At 38.0% G+C, this 17,454-nt stretch overlaps 1 protein-coding gene across 1 annotated transcript; it reads left to right on the forward strand.

Annotated features, from left to right (window-relative positions):
* Positions 1-1,706: 1,706 nt before the first annotated feature.
* LOC111445173 (S-protein homolog 1-like) lies at positions 1,707-2,156 on the forward strand. Its single transcript, XM_023083410.1, has one exon. It carries the CDS (start codon positions 1,707-1,709, stop codon positions 2,154-2,156), a length of 450 nt encoding a protein of 149 aa, XP_022939178.1.
* The last annotated feature ends 15,298 nt before the right edge of the window (positions 2,157-17,454 follow it).

Raw genomic sequence — 17,454 nt, forward strand, 5'->3', positions numbered from 1 at the left:
GATTATGAATGCATGCTAGTGAAATTAATCCTAGGTAGCTATTCTTGATTAACAACTACCTAGGAAACTTACTAAAAGTGAAAACAGACTTGCTAGTAGTTGAAAATTCTTGTCTTACCCAGTATACTGTCTTGATATACTTTACTACTGCGGTAAGTAATTATGCTATGACAGTGGATGAGATGTTTATTTATCCGCACTCTGGGTGTTCGATGGATGTTATCGCCCTAGTGAGCATGTGTGACTCCTGGTGAATGATTGTGTGATCCCTCGCTTTTGAGAATAAGCAACACAATCGAGTTAAGTCTGGGGTAAGAACGTAGATTGGTGGGTCGAGACTTAGGATCGAACACCTTTAGAGGTCTGAGACCAATGAAATCATGAAGAGCGATCAGAGGGTGAGACAATATTATAACAAAATAGTGTGCGCACATAAGTAATTTTACAGCACGACAATATTTAAAGCACAAAATAAGAAACGAACTCAAAACATTTTAAAACAAAAGAGTTGAGGACGACGGGTGAGGTTATTCTAAGGCACTTGCCCAAGAGTCCACTCCCGACTTCGACCAGCTCCTTATCTGAAAAAAATGGAGAATAAGGAATGAGTACAAAGACTTAGTATGCAGCCTGCTTGTAGGCTCTTAATTGTGTCGTTGATATACTAGGATACCACACGATTTCTTGTCCTGTTCTTGTTTCTTATTGTAAGTACTTAGGCCCACCTGTTCTTGACTTAGGGTTCTTATTGTGATTTATTCTAAGGACCTTGGTCCTTGGATTCTAAAACCTTGGTCATACTTTAAGGGCCTTAGTACCATGGTTCTTGGTTCTTGGTTCTTGTACTTAGAACTCGGGTCTTGATCCATGTTCTAGACTTAGATCCTTCTCTTGTACTTGGTACTTTCTAGGTATTTATTCTGTTATTGATTTATTCTCCAAGACACTCCCCCTAGGATTTACGGCACTTTTCATACACCTGACAATCCTATGTCAAGGCTTGTTACTCAGTGGTAGATAAACTACACTGCATTGTGGACACGTCGTGTTTTAGGACATTAATCACGAGGCTAGGTAGTAGTTACCCTGCACGTAGGATCCGTCCTATGAGAGGCTGTTGATCATATGAGTAACTTGTTTAGATGGCATGTACCGAGGGGTAGCACCCCCTCACACCCCCTCACCATAGGTTACTTCATGGCCTGTGGGACGGTTTCACCAGTTAACACTCCCATGGATGATCACATGGATGCAAGCAGACCAACACTCACCATGTTCTTCCCCACCTTGTACCATTGCGATGGCTAAGTTTTCTGCCCAGGTCTTTGTATCAAGAGTGTGGAAACTCTAGGGACAAAAGTAAACAATTGGTTCCCTGCTAGGTTAAGGATGTGATGAGAGACTACAAGTAGGTTGCTTAATCGTGAGGAGAGGGTACTCTAGAGTTTAGAAGTAATAGAGGAATTATGGACCTAGGGAATCATGTATCTCGTTCCCCCTCCCCTCGTTAGATGAATTTGGCATATACTAATACACATTTTTATTTCCCTCTTATTTTATACACATTGATTGGGAAAATTTTTCGTAGAGATTCAGGGTGTGACATGATGAAATCAAAACTCCATAATGGCTCTCCCAACCGGCATTGAGTAATTCTTGCGAAAGAAGTCTTGCGCAATTCCTATTTGAAACTATAGTTCTAGAAAATGATAAAGAATATTGTCGTTTTCTTTCTTTTCACGGTAGCTTTAGTTGGGGCTCAGGTTCCAAGGGTCGCGTTACCACCACCAGGACCTTCTAGATATTACATTCATGTGGTTAACAGGCTAAGCAAACTTGGGTTGCTTGTGCATTGTCAGTCTAAAGACGATGACTTGGGGTATCATCGTTTGCTTAATCATGGAGATGATTACCAATGGAACTTCAAGGTTAACTTTTGGGGAACAACCCTCTATTGGTGCAAATTGGAGACGCCACATGCATATGTCTCTTTTGAAAGCTTTTGGCCTGAAACACAGCACTTATGGCTCCGTGATAGGTGCAAACATGGAACTATAGGAACTTGTATTTGGACGGCTAAAGATGATGAAATTTACTTGAGAAACTTTCTTGCTAATGTTGATGAATTGATTCACAAGTGGATCTATAAAAGATAGAGAAGCTTTCTTATCTCCTATTTGTGATATTATCCTTAAGGAACAAATGAAAAATAATGGGATAACACTAAAAGGTTGTTGTTTTTTTTTTTTCTTTTTACTTTTTTTTTTTGTATGAAATGTATTTGATAATGAAGTGTATTGTTATTCTCCAAAATTTTAAATTATGAAGAAAAAAAAAATTAAATTTGTATATGAATACAAGTAAATTGTAATATCGTTTTTATATTAAAACTAAAAAAAAAAAAAAATTTACTGACCAATCTTTGAGAAAATTTAGAATAATAAAATCTAAAATAGCTATTAAACCCTCATCTTTCTGCCATCCTTGAAATTTCCATATATCTTATTAAAAGTTTCACATATTATATTGTATTTCCACAATCTTCCTTGATGTCCGATTTTCAAGAATTTGGATCTCCCACCAATACTAAAAATATGAAAATTCAAACAAAAAAATGAAAACTAAAATAAAATAAAACATGAAAACTCGATAAAATATAAATTTAAATGAAGATAAACAACACCCAAATTAAATACAAAATAATATTTAATTACAAGAGGGTGCTATTAAATTTTTTTGTAAAGGCAAAAATGGTGTTTGGATATACAAACACAACTAGTGAGGCAAACACCTTATATTGTGTAAAGTTTTAAACCATACCATAACCTTAGGCTTTTTTCAATTCTTGGCAGAGTTGGATGCATGGTACTTTTCTACACACGGCTCACATACGCATACATGAACCCATCAGACAAATTGGTATACGTGCCCCTTAGGCCGGACTTTGTCGAGCACAACACAATACACGTCACTAGACCCTCATAAAAGAAAAGGTCTTCATGATAACATGTCGAACATAAATATCGAAGGTATGCATCCGTACTAACATAACATAACGGGGAAGTATCCCGATACACATGACATACATACATGCACGAGGTCCCATGATTTTTATTCATAAGATAACATTATTTCATTTCCTTTCTCCTTCCCTCCATAACATATTTCATGTATGTATCACGCATACATGGATAAACATCACATAATCCATCACATAACTTTACAAGGAAAGATGTAACATTTCATACCTATCATACCATAACATATACCATCACAATATATCATATCATAAACATGTCACTTATCACTTGTCTCCTATCACAATGTGTGTGTATATATATATATATATATATATATATCTGTCATTCAAGTGTCGTAACATAATCATATCGTATCGTAAACACTTCATGGTCATATCGTTCCCTAATTTATCATAGCCTTAACATTATTATACTTATCACAGTGATATCGTTTCATGAACGTACCTTAGTCATATCGTTACAGGAACGTATCCTAACGCTATCGTTCTATCAATCTATCATAATCCTATCCCTTCCTACCTGTAATCTAACCATATACTTTTATCAATCGATTGTGACCATATCTTTTCATACGAAATTGAAAGCATAGAAAACGATATTCATACGAAATTTTATCATACCAATTCTAATTTCCTACACAATGGAAAGCATAGAAAACGATACTCATACGAAATTTTATCATAGGGGCATTTTGGTAATTTCTTCCATCATGCATAACATACTCATCCATATTGCTCCATTTGTATTTTAATCATGCATATAATACATAAAAGACATACATACAATACATACTCATAAAAAAAAAAAGCTTTTCTGATGTCCTTAACATGTATTTTTTACCACCTAAGTTAAGGAATGCTCGTATCCTATCATGTCCTAGCGATCTCTACAAGTATTACTTGCCTAAAGTCTATGTGATTACTTACTTGAATGACGTTTATCTTCTTGAGCCAGCTATTCCACGTGTTTGGAGCTCAAGAATTTATGGAATTTTTCTCGTAGATCCTAATTCAAGAATAATTATGTTAATATCGAAGTCAAGACAAAAAACTGACAAAGGGAGGTCGAACGAACAAAATGAGACTCACATGCGCTTACACACGTCGTGAAAGGCTTTTCACGTGCAATTTCACGCATGGAGGTTTTTTGTAGATCTCGGTTACTCATTGAGTCATTGGATCGAGTTCAGGTTGCATTTTTTGTTAGGGTTGAAGGTTAACGAGTTGCACACGCAAGCTTTTGATCGAATCTAGGTTTAGGGATCGGGTTAACCTACATGCATGTCACAATTAGTAGCTGAACGATTCTCTCCGCTCAGCATTTGCCACTTGTCCTACTGAGCTTCAGACTCACTACTGCCAATGTCGTCTAACACATGCCTTCTCCCTTTTTGCCAACATTCATTATTTTAGAAATACGATGAGGTTTCTATTACCTATCTAATTTCTTCTAAATTTTGTAACTTCTTACGGGTACACATAGGTATTTTCTCTTAAGNAATACAAGTAAATTGTAATATCGTTTTTATATTAAAACTAAAAAAAAAAAAAAATTTACTGACCAATCTTTGAGAAAATTTAGAATAATAAAATCTAAAATAGCTATTAAACCCTCATCTTTCTGCCATCCTTGAAATTTCCATATATCTTATTAAAAGTTTCACATATTATATTGTATTTCCACAATCTTCCTTGATGTCCGATTTTCAAGAATTTGGATCTCCCACCAATACTAAAAATATGAAAATTCAAACAAAAAAATGAAAACTAAAATAAAATAAAACATGAAAACTCGATAAAATATAAATTTAAATGAAGATAAACAACACCCAAATTAAATACAAAATAATATTTAATTACAAGAGGGTGCTATTAAATTTTTTTGTAAAGGCAAAAATGGTGTTTGGATATACAAACACAACTAGTGAGGCAAACACCTTATATTGTGTAAAGTTTTAAACCATACCATAACCTTAGGCTTTTTTCAATTCTTGGCAGAGTTGGATGCATGGTACTTTTCTACACACGGCTCACATACGCATACATGAACCCATCAGACAAATTGGTATACGTGCCCCTTAGGCCGGACTTTGTCGAGCACAACACAATACACGTCACTAGACCCTCATAAAAGAAAAGGTCTTCATGATAACATGTCGAACATAAATATCGAAGGTATGCATCCGTACTAACATAACATAACGGGGAAGTATCCCGATACACATGACATACATACATGCACGAGGTCCCATGATTTTTATTCATAAGATAACATTATTTCATTTCCTTTCTCCTTCCCTCCATAACATATTTCATGTATGTATCACGCATACATGGATAAACATCACATAATCCATCACATAACTTTACAAGGAAAGATGTAACATTTCATACCTATCATACCATAACATATACCATCACAATATATCATATCATAAACATGTCACTTATCACTTGTCTCCTATCACAATGTGTGTGTATATATATATATATATATATATATATCTGTCATTCAAGTGTCGTAACATAATCATATCGTATCGTAAACACTTCATGGTCATATCGTTCCCTAATTTATCATAGCCTTAACATTATTATACTTATCACAGTGATATCGTTTCATGAACGTACCTTAGTCATATCGTTACAGGAACGTATCCTAACGCTATCGTTCTATCAATCTATCATAATCCTATCCCTTCCTACCTGTAATCTAACCATATACTTTTATCAATCGATTGTGACCATATCTTTTCATACGAAATTGAAAGCATAGAAAACGATATTCATACGAAATTTTATCATACCAATTCTAATTTCCTACACAATGGAAAGCATAGAAAACGATACTCATACGAAATTTTATCATAGGGGCATTTTGGTAATTTCTTCCATCATGCATAACATACTCATCCATATTGCTCCATTTGTATTTTAATCATGCATATAATACATAAAAGACATACATACAATACATACTCATAAAAAAAAAAAGCTTTTCTGATGTCCTTAACATGTATTTTTTACCACCTAAGTTAAGGAATGCTCGTATCCTATCATGTCCTAGCGATCTCTACAAGTATTACTTGCCTAAAGTCTATGTGATTACTTACTTGAATGACGTTTATCTTCTTGAGCCAGCTATTCCACGTGTTTGGAGCTCAAGAATTTATGGAATTTTTCTCGTAGATCCTAATTCAAGAATAATTATGTTAATATCGAAGTCAAGACAAAAAACTGACAAAGGGAGGTCGAACGAACAAAATGAGACTCACATGCGCTTACACACGTCGTGAAAGGCTTTTCACGTGCAATTTCACGCATGGAGGTTTTTTGTAGATCTCGGTTACTCATTGAGTCATTGGATCGAGTTCAGGTTGCATTTTTTGTTAGGGTTGAAGGTTAACGAGTTGCACACGCAAGCTTTTGATCGAATCTAGGTTTAGGGATCGGGTTAACCTACATGCATGTCACAATTAGTAGCTGAACGATTCTCTCCGCTCAGCATTTGCCACTTGTCCTACTGAGCTTCAGACTCACTACTGCCAATGTCGTCTAACACATGCCTTCTCCCTTTTTGCCAACATTCATTATTTTAGAAATACGATGAGGTTTCTATTACCTATCTAATTTCTTCTAAATTTTGTAACTTCTTACGGGTACACATAGGTATTTTCTCTTAAGTTTATTTTAGCCACAAAAAGAATAAATAAAGTGCAAAGTCGGTCCAGAATTTAAAACTTAGGAAATTTACCATTTCTTTAAATTCAATGAAATATTACCTTTATATTGTAATGAACTCTAGCTCCCTGTATGAATCTTGGGTGAATCCCCCAATATGAACCTACTAAAATTTCAGAACTTAATTTCAAGAAATGAAATTAGAAAAAATGAAATGCTTGCCTACGCTTCATTCATTCTTAACGGATTTGAATGGTAACACCCGAGCCGCAACAGATACATAACTCTTACTTTAATACCTTCAATTTGGAAATTTTTGGATTTTATTATTGACATAGAGGTTGAATCTCAAGTGGAGAAGGGGAAAAAAAATGCTTGAGAAGCCTTAGGGAACCTTGGAACAAAAATTCAATATTTATCAAATTAAGAAAAATCCTACCCGACATGTTCACTAACCAACGAAATGATGGAGTTAATATAACACATGCGGAAGTAATTTGGATCTTAGGCACTCTTAGAACATCAATTATAGTAAATAGCTAGCATGTTCATGAGTATAAAAACTCAAGTTCTTTAAGTACTAACCTTTTGTAGTTCAAATTCCTCTTTCTTCATGAACCGGTTTCGAACCACCACTAGTGTCTTCTCCACTATTCTCCGGCCTTAGAACGGGATTGTGGAATCAGGTGAGTGACTAAACTTGGGAGAGATTTAGTATGTATGAAGAGAGAGTTTGTGAGAATTTTTCTCAAGGTTTTTAGGGAGAAGTTCCATGTATCTTGATCACTCTATTTATAAAGTCATGTTTGCATGTTCATACACATTTGAGATCACCAAATTTTGACACTCAAGCATCCAAGTTTGAGTTAACCAAATTTTGACACTCAAAATTCCACTCAATTTTGTGGGGGGTTTATTTAACCAACATGCAAGTTTGGTTAAACCAAGTTTTGACACCTCAAAATTCCACTAACTCAAGCATTGATTTTTCTATTAAATGAAGTCAACATTTTAACTTTCTTCATTTTAATTCAACCATTAATTTCAAATTAAAGTAATATTAAATGATTAATTAAACTATTTAATTAATATTTAATATTAATTCAAATGCCTATCCCAATCAATTCCGACACATATTTGATTAAAATATTTAAATCTTATTTAAATATCTCAGATTCTCACTTTTTGTTGTATGGTTTAGTCCGATATGAGCTAGGAGAGGGACCTAATGGACCTATTGTTGGGTTTTATGTCCTAAAACTCATAGTTGGTAACAAAAACATATTCTATAAAGTTATTATTGATGTTTATTTAGTAAAGATCGTTATTGAATAAAGTGAACTTTACTATCATTAATCTAAATCCAATAAATTAAGAATACTCTGGCTATAGTATGATTACTTGAACTATAGGTAGAGACATAAGAGTGGATCAAGTTCAAGTATATAGTCAAAATGATCTATAGTACATGGATAAGGCTGAGTACCTTATCCTAGGCACACTATGGATGCGGCCCACTTTTGTATATGATATAAACAATGTGATCACTAAATTGTACATGTCGAGACATGTGAGTGGGGGCATCCTATGCAATGAGTGTTGCATAAGATCAGACCATGAATAAAACCACTCTCACTTTATAATGTCGTTTATTGTTGAGACTGATTTTTTTTTCATTTGATGACCTAGGTAACTCGATCTTAATCTGGAGCTAACCATGAACTCCTGTTTATTCGAAATTATCCTTAGATTTGCATTGGTGAGGGTGGCCTGAGTTCGCCGACTCAATAAGCCTTCCATTTCAAGGGTAAGACTGGGTGAATAGCTTGGGACATAGGGTGCAAGATAGAATTCACTCCTACCCGCTTTTAGGGATAGTAAAGAGGTTGTTCCCTTAAGTACTGACTCTAGGTCTTGAACAAGGGCCCCACCCTCTCATTGGCTGGAGAGGGATTCGGTTTGGTGGTTGGACCACAAACCAATTGTTCATTAGAGGATCAGTGGGACTTAAGTAACAAGGAGTAACTTTAGGGGTAAAAATGGTAAATTGACCTAGCTCTAGTTACGAACAACATGTGAAGGATCGACTTACTAATCATGGTTCTATCAAATGGACAGAAATATATCTATAGTGAGGGGAGTGCAACTACTAGTCTATAGTGGAGTGTCCTCGTAGTTAACGAAAGTTGGTTAAAAGGTTAATGAGTTTAGCCAGTTAATCTCGGATCGTTGGAGCCCATGATCTGTAGGTCCATTAAGCCCCTTGCTAGCTCATATTGGACTAAACCTTAGAAAAGTGTGGCCAATGAGTTTGAAGTGTTCGAACTCAAATTAGAGAATATGCGCTAAATATATACGATATATTTAACCGCATTTTGATTTAATTACGAATTAAACAAAATGAGAGAATTTAAGATATTTAAATAAGAATTAAATATTTTAATTATGAATAAGGATTCATAATCAATATGTTCCCGAATTGATTGGGAATGACATTTCATTTAATGTTAAATATTAATTAAATTGTTTAATTAATCATTTAATATTATTTTGATTTGAAATTAATTGTTGAATTAAAATAGAGGAAGTCAAAATGTTGACTTTAATGGAAAAATCCATGTTTGAGTTAGTGGAATATTGAATGTCAATATATGGTTTAACAAACTTGCATGTTTGCCCACAATTCCACAAATTTGAGTGTCAAAAATTGGTTTGACCAAACTTGTATGTTTGTCAAATAAACCCCACAAATTTAGGTGGAATTTTGATTGTCAAATTTTGGTTGGACCAAACTTGCATGTTTGCCAAATAAACCTCACATATTTGAGTGGAATTTTGAGTGTCAAAATTTGGTTAATTCAAACTTGCATGCTTGCCACATAATCCCACAAATTTGAGTGGAATTTTGAGTGTCAACATTTAGTAATCTCAAATTTGCATGAAATGCAAATATGACTATAAATAGAGTGATCAAGGTACATGGAAAGAATGCTTGAAAAACTTTGAGAAATTCTCTCAAAACTCTCCCTTTTCATATATTAAATTCCTATCAAGTTTAGTCACTCACCGGATTCCACAATCCCATTCTAAGGCCGGAGAATAGTAGGGAAGACACTAGTGGTGGTTCAAAACTGGTTCGTGAGGAAAAAGGAATTTGAACTACAAAAGGTTAGTATTCAAACTCATTAAGTTTTAATGCTTTTGAACATGCTAGTTAATTTACTATAATTGATGTACTTAGAGTGCCTAAGATCCAAATTGCTTCCGCATGTGTTATATTAATACCATCACTTATATTTCATGGGCTCCAACGATCCAAGATTAACTGGTTAAACTCATTAACCTTGTTAACCAACATTCGTTAACTACTAGGACACTCCACTATGGCCTAGTAGTTGCACTCCCCTCACTATAGATATATTTCTGTCCATTTGATATAACCATGATTAGTAATTCGATCCTTCACAGGTTGTTCATAACTGGAGCTTGGTCAATTTACCGTTTTACCCCTGAAGTTACTTCTTGTTCCTTATGTCCCACTAATCCTCTTATGAACAATTGGTTTGTGGTCCAACAAGTAAACCGAATCCCTCTCAGGCCAATGAGAGGGTGGGGCCCCTTGTTCAAGACCTGGAGTCAGTGCTTAAGGGAATTACCTCTCTTCTATCCATAAAAGTGGGTAGGAGTGAATTCCATCTTGCACCCCACGTCCCCAGCCATTCACCTAGTCTTTCCCCTAAAATGGGAGGCTTATTGAGTCGGCGAACTCGAGCCACTCTCACCCATGCAAATCTAAGGATAATTCTGAATAAACAGGAGTTCATGGTTAGCTCAGGATTAAGATCAAGTTACCTAGGTCATCGAATGAAAAGAAAATCAATCTCAATAGTAAATGACATTATAAAGTGAGAGTGATTTTCTTCATGGTCCGATTTAATGCAATGCTCATTGCATAGGACGCCCCCATAGAATATGTTTTTGTTTACAAACTATGAGTTTTAGGACATAAAACCCAACAAACTCTCACTTGGACTAAAACTCTAGTGGGGTTTTATAATGTTGAATAGAGAGAAAGACATAAATACCATAAACTAGGGCATCACATACTCATGCCTTTTCTTCCACCTTCCCTAGATTATATAACTTGTAGTCCTAGACTCATTAGGTGCCCTTCAAACACTTTAGTCGTGAGGGGCTTGGTAAATGGATCAGCAATGTTGTGCTCTAAAGCTATCTGTGTGACGATCACATCTCCTCGTTGCACAATCTCCCTTATGAGATGATATTTGCGCTCAATATATTTTCCTTGCTTATGGCTTCATGGTTCTTTGAATTCGCAACTGCTCCACTATAATCACAATAAAGAGTGACAGGAAGATGCATATTTGGAACGACTTCCGAATAAGTTAAGAACTTCCTAAGCCATACAGATTCTTTTGCTGCTTCACAAGTAGCAACATACTCAGCCTCCATGGTGGAATCAACAATGCAACCTTGCTTTATGCTTCTCCATATTATTGCTCCTCCATTCAGAGTGAAGACAGATCCTGATGTCGATTTCCTCAAATCTACATCGGTCTGAAAATTTGAGTCAGTGTACCCTGTAAGGATTAGATCCTTAGCACCGTACATTAGCATATAGTCCCTTGCTCTCCTAAGATACTTGAAGATATTCTTAACGGCAGTCCAATGATCACGTCCCGGATTGAACTGATATCTGCTGACAATTCCCACAGCATAGCATATGTCGGGTCGGGAACATAGCATGGCATACATCAGACTACCGACTGCTGACACATAGGGAATGTGTCTTATATCCTCAACTTCTTGAGGTGTCTTAGTTCTTTGTTCCTTCGACAAATGAACTCCGTGCTTGAAAAATAATAATCCTTTCTTGGAATCCTACATCTTATATCGAATCAACATTTTGTCGATGTATGATGCCTGAGCCAATGCTAGTGTTTTGTTCTTGTGATTCCGAACAATTTAGATTCCAAGAACAAACTGAGCCTCTCTCAAATCTTTCATTTGGAATTGTGTGTTAGTTTGTTTAATCTTGTATTACAGTTTTAGTATTTGTGGATAATAGCAAGGGAAGTTATTAGCAGTTGTTGCTGGGAAGTTAGTGTAGGTTATTAGCAGTTATTTAGTTTTTTTCTGTCTACATATGTATAGTGCTGCAAGTTGAAGAGGACAATGAAGTTTGTTTTTGCTTATTTTTTCTGAGTGTTGTCTCTCTCTTGTATGAGTGTGTCTAACATTTGGTATCAGAGCTTGGTTACATGCCAAAAATCATGCCGAGAAATAATAACAACACTGGAGAGAGAGGAGAGTCGTCAAATTCATCAACAAAGGAAGGTCTGGTATCACTCTAATACCCGACGTTATCAAGAACCAACTACTCAGCATGGGCTATGAAGATGAAGGTCTATTTGCGTGCTCAAGGGGTGTGGGACGCAATTGAATCAACTGAGACTCTGGATAGTCTTGATGAAAGGAAGGATCAAATGGCCATAGCAGCTATTTATCAAGCAATCCCTGAGGAGATGTTGTTTTTGTTCACAGAGAAAGAGACAGCAAGAGAATGGCAGACGTTAAAAACTATTCATGTCGGTGCTGAACGTATAAAGGGGGCAAAGATCCAAACTCTGAAGATTGAGTTCGAAATTATGAATATGAAGGAGTCCGAGACTATTGATGATTATGCAGCAAGGTTGACAGAAGTTGTTAATAAAATACGTACTTTTAGAGACACTGAAGAGGCATACTTGGTAAAAAAAATTCTCCGCTCAGTACCTCCTAAGTTTCTTCATATCGCATCGGCAATAGAGCAATTTATCGATTTAAAGGTGATGACCATGGAGGAAGTCATCGGTCGTCTTAAAGCATACGAGGAACGGATCGGTGGCAACAAAGAGAATGCTGAGCATGTCTTATTGACTCAAGGAGAATGGAAAGAGAAAAAAATGTAGCGACAATGGAGGCCATAGCCGAGGGCGAGGTCGCAGTGGTCGCTAGAGAGGAAGAGGTCATGGACGTGGAAATGACTCATTTCATCAAGAGAAGAAGACTGACAAGAGCAAGGTAAGATGCTACAATTGTCAAGGCCTAGGCCACTATGCCTCAGAATGTCGGAAGGTGAAGTGTTATATGTTGACTCTGTCAATTCGTAGGAAAATGTCGACGAAAAACTGGCCGAAGGTTTCTTGGAAAGAAAAAATAGCGAAGTAAAAGGAGAGAGGGAGAGAGATTCGCTGAGATTTGCTGAAGACTCGATGTTTTATTTCTCTTCAGTTGAATTGTTTAAATAACAAATCTAATTACAAAAATAGAAAAACTAATTACACAAAAATAGAAAAGTGGGTGAAGATTTTGCCCAATTTGGGCAAAAATGGGCAGCTAGAATTACGCTCTTCCATTGGCGTGAATTCAGAAGTTTTCAGATGTAAAAACAATCTAACTAAATAAGAAACATAGCTTTTATTTAACAATCTCCTCCTAAAAGCTGTGCTATATCTACCTTATTATTTGAACTCCGATTTTTTAGCGTAGTTTTTCAAATTTTACCCGCGCCAGGGACTTGGTGAAAATGTCTCCAAGTTGTTCCTCTATTCGGATCAAATCAATCTTGATGAGTCCTCGATCTGCACATTCTCGAATGTAGTGGAATCTGATTTCTATGTGCTTGCTCCGGTCTTGCAGAATTGGATTTTTTATCAGGGAGATCGTAGCTTTGTTGTCTACGTATAACATTGGTGGATCGCTTTCTCTCCCGATGAGTTCTACCATTAGTCGCGCAAGCCAGACTCCTTGTGTTGCTGCCATTGAAGCGGCGATGTATTCTACTTCACAGGAAGACAAAGCAACTACCTTCTGTTTTGTTGATTGCCAGCAGATCGCGCCGCTTGAGAGGAAGTAGATCATTCCACTGGTGCTCTTCCAATCATCAACGTCACCGGCCATGTCACTATCACTGTAGCCGACCAGCTTGAGTTTCTCCTTTCCTCTTCCTGCGCAGTATCTTACACCCCAGCCTCTGGTTTCGGCTACATAGCGCAGGATGCGCTTGACAGCCACTAGATGCTCCTCCCTAGGTGCTTCCATAAACCAGCTCACATATCCAACAGAATAAGCAAGATCAGGACGAGAGTTTACCAGATAGCGCAGACTCCCGACAATGCTGCGGTAATTGGTGGAGTCGACTATCGTCGTAGTGCCGGCCTTCCTTAGTTAGAGTCGGGCCTCCATTGGCGTCCTTGTCGGATTACTGTCCAAAAGGCCAGTTGTGTCCAATAGCTTCTTCACGTATGCACTTTGGCAGATGGAGATGCCGGTAGAATTCTATTGCACTTCGATGCCGAGGTAGTAGCTAAGCACACCGAGATCGCTTATCTTGAAGTTCTTTGACATCTCCTTCTTGAACCTTCCGAGAACTTCCACGTCGGCTCCAGTGATTTTGAGGTCGTCGATATACACGCCCACGATCAGTCGCTGCTTGCCATGGCCGTGTGTGTACATGCCATGCTCAGAGGCACAACATTTGAATTTCAGTGACAGTAGGGTACTGTCGAGCTTCGCGTTCCAGGCTCGTGGGGCTTGTCGAAGCCCGTAGAGTGCCTTGTGCAGGCGCAGTACCTTATCGGGGTTGTCGTTGTCCAGGAATCCAGGTGGTTGTCGGACATAGACGGTCTTCTTCAGCTCTCCGTTAAGGAAAGCAGACTTTACGTCCATAAGGTGAACCTCCCAAGAGTAATGTGCCGGAATTGCCAGCAAGAGACGAACGGATTCTAACCTTGCCACTGGTGCAAATACCTCTTTGAAGTCCACTCCTTGCTTCTGGACGTAGCCCTTCGCCACCAAACGGGCCTTGTGTTTCACAACTTCTCCTTTTTTGTTGCGCTTCAGTTTAAAGACCCATTTGAGCCCTATGGCTCGGTGTCCCGGCGGCATATTCTCTAGACTCCATGTCTAGTTCTCGGTGATGGATGTCATCTCCTCCTGCATTGCCTTCAGCCAGCATGGGTTCTTTTCTGCTTCGGCGAAGGTGTTCGGTTCATCTACACTGATGGCATGTAGTTCGGCCACTTCTTCGAGCTCGCGTGTTGCCAGTCCAAGTGGTTCACCTCCTCCCACTAGGTCGTCCATCCTTCGGTACTTGGCCTCCAGATCAGCATTGTGATCGACATCCAGCGTCGAATTCGCAGTCCGTGGTGTTGCGAATTCCACTAGTTCAGAGGGTGCACCTGCTGGCGGAGGTGATGGCTCCTGATTCTGGGCTCCTCCTTCTTCCGGCTCGGTGACGAGGTACTCCACCGTGAATTTATTTGGATTATGGTCTGCTTCGATCTCGTCATTCCACTGCAAGAAGGTGCTTTCGCCGAAGACGACGTCGTGAGACACGTGAGCTTGCCCCCTACAGGATCATTGGATTGAGCTTGGCGAGGTGGGGACGTGTTACCTTCATGTATACGACGCAGCCGAACACGTGGAAATGATGTATCGCTGGCTTTTTGTTGTACCAGGCCTCATATGGCGTCTTCCCGTTGAGGCTTCGGGTTGGTGACCGATTGAGTAGATAGACGGCCGCCTCTCCCCAGAATCTCCCAGGAACATAGCTTTTATTTAACATTATAATTGTCAAAAAATTGGCCATTATGCATCCGGCTGTAGATCAAAGAAAAGGGAGGGTCATTATGCATCCCAATGTAGATCGAAGAAAAGGGAGAATCAGGCGCACTTAATTGAGACGCAAAGTGATGAGGATGAGCCAACCTTACTTACAGCACAAGTTTGTGAAGTCCGAACTCTCGATTCACCAGAGTTGACGGAGATGACTCTTTATGAAGAGAAGGTTGTCCCAGAAGAAATTGAGAAGAAAAGCAACACTTGGTTCCTAGATACGGGAGGCAGCAATCATATGACTGGTTGTCAAAGTTGGTTCTCGAAATTGAACGAGTTAGTGACCGGCATGGTGAAGTTTGGAGATTGATCACTTGTAGAGATAAAAGGACGTGGAGGTGTGAAGATTGAATCAGAGAAAAAAACAGACAAGCGAGAAGAGAAGAAGAGCGATGGCGCTGTGGCGGAGGTCCAGAATGTGGCAATGGAGGTAGCAAAAGCAAAGGAGATTAAAGAGAAGGACTGTGACGGCGAGAAGAAGGAAAAGGAGGACGGAAACTATGGCAGTGCTATTGAAAAATAGGTCGCCAGAGAAACAAAAGCAGAGAAGGAGAAGGAGAAGGAGGCCATTGTTTTCGACAGTGCAATTGAAGTAGCACAAGTAATTAAACCTATTGAAGAGAAGTTGTTGGCCGGACAAGTAGAACAGGTAATTAAAACTATCAGTGAAAAACAGCTGCCCATTGAAACGAAGACAGAGAAGAAGGAAAGCGGTGATAATGGCGGTAGCGGCAGCGTTAAACAAGTAATCAAACTGATGAAAGGAACTATTGATATTGGATGTCATTATGTGAAGGCAAAGCAAGTAGAAAGAAACAATTGCATGGGAATCCAATTACATGGACTTCAAAGAAACAAAAGATGGTGGCACTTTCATCCCGTGAAGGGGAGTATATTGTGGTGACGTTAGCTGCTTGTCAAGGAATATGGTTAGGACGTTTACTGAAAGAATTGGTTTGAAGAATGTAAAAATGTGAAGATCGAAATACAAGATTAAGGGGATGATTTGTTAGTTTGTTTAATCTTGTATTACAGTTTTAGTATCTGTGGATAACAGCAAGGGAAGTTATTAGCAATTGTTGCTGGGAAGTTAGTGTAGGTTATTAGCAGTTATTTAGATTTTTTTCTGTCTAAATATGTACAGTGCATCAAGTTGAAGAGGACAATGAAGTTTGTTTTTGCTTATTTTTTATGAGTGTTGTCTCTTTCTTGTATGAGTGTGTCTGACATTGTGTCGCTAGCCAATGCTTAATGTCAGTCAGAAATCCCACATCATTCTCAATGACTAGAATATCGTCAACGTACAACATCAGGAAAGCTACTGTAGAGTTGATTATCCTTTTATAAACACAAGGTTCGTCAACATTCTGTTTAAAGTCATCAGATTTGATTGCAGTAAAACTTTATATTCCAAGATCGATATGCTGAATTCAACCCATAAGTGGATCTTTTAAGCTTGAAAACCCTTTGCTCGTGATCCGATTGAATGAACCCCTCTGGTTGAGCCGTATAGATACTCTTTTCAAGATTTCCGTTTAGAACGGCTGTCTTAATATCCATTTGCCAAATTTTATAATCACAAAATGTGGCAATGGACAAGAGTATTCTAATCGATTTAAGCATAGCAACAGGAAAGAAGGTTTCTTCATAGTCTACCCCCTCTCTTTAGGTATAACTCTTTGCTACAAGTCGAGCTTTAAAGGTCTGTACCTTACCGATTTAGTCTTCTTTCCTCTTATAGATCCATTTACAACCAATAGGTTTTACCCCATCTGGTTGATCTACAAGTTCCAAGACTGAATTGAAGTACATTGACTCCATTTCAAGATTCATGGCTTTGATCCACTGATCTTTATCTTCATCATTCATTGCCTATTTATAGATCAATGAATCCTCAACGCCATCATCAGATATGATGACTTGAGTTTCTGCCAAATCCAAGTAATGATTGGGTTGAGTTATAACCCTCCCACTACGTTGAGGCATTCTCAACCCTTGAGAAGGATGTGATTGACCAGAAGTGCCAGCTCCATCAACAATTCTTGTTGAAGGAC

The sequence above is a fragment of the Cucurbita moschata genome, unplaced genomic scaffold, assembly GCF_002738365.1.
Source record: "Cucurbita moschata cultivar Rifu unplaced genomic scaffold, Cmos_1.0 Cmo_Scf00007, whole genome shotgun sequence".
Classification (NCBI taxonomy): Eukaryota; Viridiplantae; Streptophyta; class Magnoliopsida; order Cucurbitales; family Cucurbitaceae; genus Cucurbita; species Cucurbita moschata.

Coding starts and splice junctions, on each gene's coding strand:
- LOC111445173 (XM_023083410.1), top strand. CDS start 1,707: ATGATAAAGAATATTGTCGTTTTCTTTCTTTTCACGGTAGCTTTAGTT.